At 38.0% G+C, this 4,067-nt stretch overlaps 1 protein-coding gene across 1 annotated transcript in view; it reads right to left on the bottom strand.

The window, feature by feature from the left end:
* Positions 1-273: 273 nt before the first annotated feature.
* The window catches only part of LMO4 (LIM domain only 4), a 15,620-nt gene continuing 11,826 nt past the window's right edge, over positions 274-4,067 (bottom strand). The window contains exon 5 of the mRNA XM_081866222.1: positions 274-1,031. Within this exon, the coding sequence (XP_081722348.1) occupies positions 1,023-1,031 (9 nt within the window). The 3' untranslated portion in view covers positions 274-1,022. The remainder of the gene's footprint in view (positions 1,032-4,067) is intronic.

Below are 4,067 nucleotides of genomic sequence, written 5' to 3'. Positions count from 1 at the left end.
ACTTAGCTGATGAGAGCAAAAAATGAATCACAATACAGGTTTAATGTTGCCGTTATCTTCATATCTGAAACACTCAGCAATACTTTTGAGTTCTGTACCATTGCCAAAAGTCACCTATTCTGTAGAGTTAAATGCATTCCTCATTTTCATAAACCCATTAGAAAGCAGAAAAAACAGATTCTAAAGTTAAAAGCTGCATAAGAATTCATTTCTGAATGGAAGTCTGCTATATTATTATTATTATAGTGCACTGAAGTCACACTCAATTACAAGTATTTTCATTTTATGTTTTTATTATTTAAATACACCATACTAGAGCAAATGTCTCTGAAAGTATCACAAATAAAAGTTTTCTTCTTCTTCATTCAGCAAATTAGGAGTAGGTGAAAATTTCTACACAGTAGCTGCTATGAGCTTGATTTTTTTTCTTTTTTGTGTCATGGGAAGTAGCAACATTAGGACAAAAAAAACCACTTACATGCATACATACATTGTATTTTACAGAGATACAATAAAAGTGTTTGTGATAGAATATCACAAGAGCCCCATCTTTCCTTTATCTCATGTTTTGAGTTTTGAAACACATTTCCTTACAACACTTAAATATACAAAGAGCAAAGAGAATGTTGTTAAGGTAAAACACAGGGTACAAATTCTGACCAGTGCCCTGCTAATTGTTAATGAGGGTAGAAAGCAGACTCGAAAGCTTATCTTAATTAGCTTCATTAGTCATTTCCCCCACTCCCTCCCCACCCAAAGTTGTTCTCTTCTGGTGGACATTTTTCTCCATTTCCTCTACAGTCTCCCAATAGCCCAGATTCATGGAGTCCTTAATGTTCATTTTCAGTCATTTTAATACACCAATAAATGTGGGAAGGGCAACCAAGAGTAAAGAAGGTGCAATGGCATGGAGCTGGCATTGATGCTAGCTACAAAGGTGACTTGTCTACTGGAGACATGGGATCCATCTGTGATGAACAAAGTTTGAGATGAAGGCACGCATTCTGCAGTACTCTGACCTTTTAGCAGACCTGCAAGGAAATAAAAATGGGCATCTTAGCTAAAATGCTTGATTTGAGTCAGGTGTGACTGGTTTCGCATTCTCCTTATTTGCTTATCTTATTAAATTACTTTCCAACTGCGACTCAATTAAAGGTTTTCTGCAATACTTATCCAAGTCCCTGAATAGTTCAAATGGGGGAAAACCAAAACAGACCACACTAAAAATGTAATAATAATAATATTATAATTATAATAATATACTTTAAGTTTTGACAGCAGCAAGATACATTTATCACAAAGGAAGGATAGAAGCTTCTGATGGGAAATCCTACAGTTACTTTTTTCTTTTATAAAAGATGCATTTCCCTTGGACAAGGATGAAATGACACGCCTTGCCTTTGAAGCACACAAAGTAAAGTGATCTTCTAAATTAGGAAAAATTCTGTCTAAAGCAAATAAGATACCCTCCCCTAGGCAACGCTAGTTAACATGCTGCATAGCACAAAAGCTAAATATAGACATTTTGGAATATTTTCCTCCCATTTAAGATTCCTCATCTGCTATGTTAGTTAACGTTACATAAACTCTGTAATATACGAAGTCAAACATGTGCCTCCACAGTGATGTGTTAATGAATTGTGATAATTAAAAATGCCTAGCTCGACAGAAATCTAACTTCCATGGATAAAGTAGAAACGATCGACAGTCTTCAAATGCAATCTGTTTGCAATTACCAAAATGAAATAATATATTAGATTTTTATGGTTTTTAAATGACATTTTGAGCTTCCTAGGAAGTTGGTTTTTTTTTTACCCTTTCCCCAAGTTACTAAAAGCCTGAGGTCTATTAGTAACTGCAAGCCCCCACTTTCAAGCTAATTAAAGTGGTGGAAGCTTGGAGGTTTAATTCCCCAGAGCTGATGCTCAGTGTGAGAAAGGTAATTTGTCTGTCCAGAACAAAGATTAGGGAGCAGCCAGCAAGCATATTTAATAAATGAGCATCAAGTGTCCTCTACTATGGACAGAGACAATACCAATTATGTAAGTACAAGGGAATTGTTGAGCGATATGTAAACTAGAAGATTCTCTGCAACAGAAAGAATAGCAAAACGTAACCTAACTCATGCTTTATTTAAAAGTATAGGAGCTAGAGCCAAGCAAATGCTCTGATCATCACCAATGAAAGGAAAACTTATACCTTGTGAAAAGGGTTTTAAGGGTAGGGAGTAGGAAAGAAACTTGATGAGCTTTTAGACAACATTCCTCAGCTACAAAGTGACAAAATCTGCACAGGACATCATAAACTTCCATCAAGCACCCAGCTTTTTTGGGGGGGGGGTATTTTACTGTCCATGGCTGGGGGTGGTAGTACAATATTTTGTTTATGATAGTAAGGATATGGTTTAAGTGGTTCATGCTGGAGGCTACAGGCTTCCCATCCCTGCTGGATGGAGTTGATGTCTTCTGAAATAAAGAAGGACTCTGGAACCAGCTTATTAGGGCAACATCAACTCCTGGCCATCATGCAGAAATTATACTAACCAGGGCCAGAGCAAACAAATCACAATGCAATCAATCTAATTCCAGAGTTTGCTTGGCCGACTTCAGGTTGTCCATCACCAATAAAATACCAATGGGCAAAGCAGAGTATGGGCTACTATTTCTATAGGTGGAATATATAGGGTGCTACATCAGGACTGTTTTCGGGCTCCCCATAACATTTGTTAAAGCAGCAAGGCTTTGCTGGGTACTGTAAACAGCAGAGATCAGAAGCACTCATTGTCCAACGAGTTACAATTCAAATGATAGGGAAGCCAAAGGAAGAGGCTAAAAATGGAGTGTGGAAGAGGGGTGGGAGCAAGTAACACAGCACAACCGCACACAACAGCTTCATTTATGAAGGGCTTTCTGTGGTGCTAGCAGAACAAGCTTACTGGACTGAGAATTCTAACTTTTCCCTCTGAGTAATGCATAGATTAGTAACCCAAAAATATGCAGTGCCAAAAAAGCGCACAATCCGCTTTCTTCCCGGACTCTAGAATCCTATTAAACTTCAGCCATGAAAATTGGGCTTAACTTATAGTACACCACCCTCACACAACCCCACTTGTGGAACTGATAAGCCACTCACTAGGCCATATTAGTGTCACCCGCTGAGAACATCACTTTGTCGTCCATCCCTTCCTGCATCTTTCTCAGCACCTCTTTGCCTCCCTCTTTAACATACTGTAGCTATGCAGTTAATAGCCACAGAATCCAGGCACTGTTCTTATTGAAGTCTTCCTGCACAAAGAGTTACATGCAGGATGAATACAGCTTTGCAGCCCCTGAATCCCTGTTTCTATTCCACACTTATCTCTCCTCTGTAACTGCCAACATTAGTATTACTTTTGCTGAAGCACAGCAAGAACAAAGGCACCATAAAGCATATTAAACTTTTACTGCATGCACAAAACAAACGGATACACAAAAAAGCTGAACTAGATGCAAGAAGTATTCCCTATATTTTAAACAGTTATTTAGAAACAGGGACTTGAGGATAGCACCAGGCCTATAGGGGATTCCAAAACAATATTTCAAGAAGGCAGTCCTCCTAAACTCACTTACACAGGAATAAGCCCTACTGAACTCAGTAGGACTTTTATTGGGAGTATAGAATGCATGGGAGTCCTTAACTACATCTAACATACAACACACTTGGTCACTATTAAATTTAGGGCAGCTTTCTAGAATACACATACTTATAGCAACGCATCCCTATTAAGGGGCAAGTTCATGTTCTTCTGAACATATTAAGCCTCTAAAGATTCCCTGATGCTGCAGACTTCATAAGTTGCCCAAGGGCTGCTTTGTTCATTTCTTTTTTCTTCCTTTCTTTTTCTAAAAAAGACTTTATCTTCAAAATTCCTACTAACAGATAAATGTTATTTTTGCTATCCTTGGAACAGACATTAATGAAGTCCCTATTGTAAATCCATAAAGAATTACCAAGTGAAGTGTGCACTTTGTTTCAATGCAATAACTCAGTGCTGTGTGATTGCCTGGGTTAATGATGAAAAAGTCAAA

This window comes from Podarcis erhardii (assembly GCF_964252035.2).
Source record: "Podarcis erhardii genome assembly, chromosome: 6".
NCBI lineage: Eukaryota > Metazoa > Chordata > Lepidosauria > Squamata > Lacertidae > Podarcis > Podarcis erhardii.
This window is presented reverse-complemented; position numbering and strand designations above follow the sequence as displayed.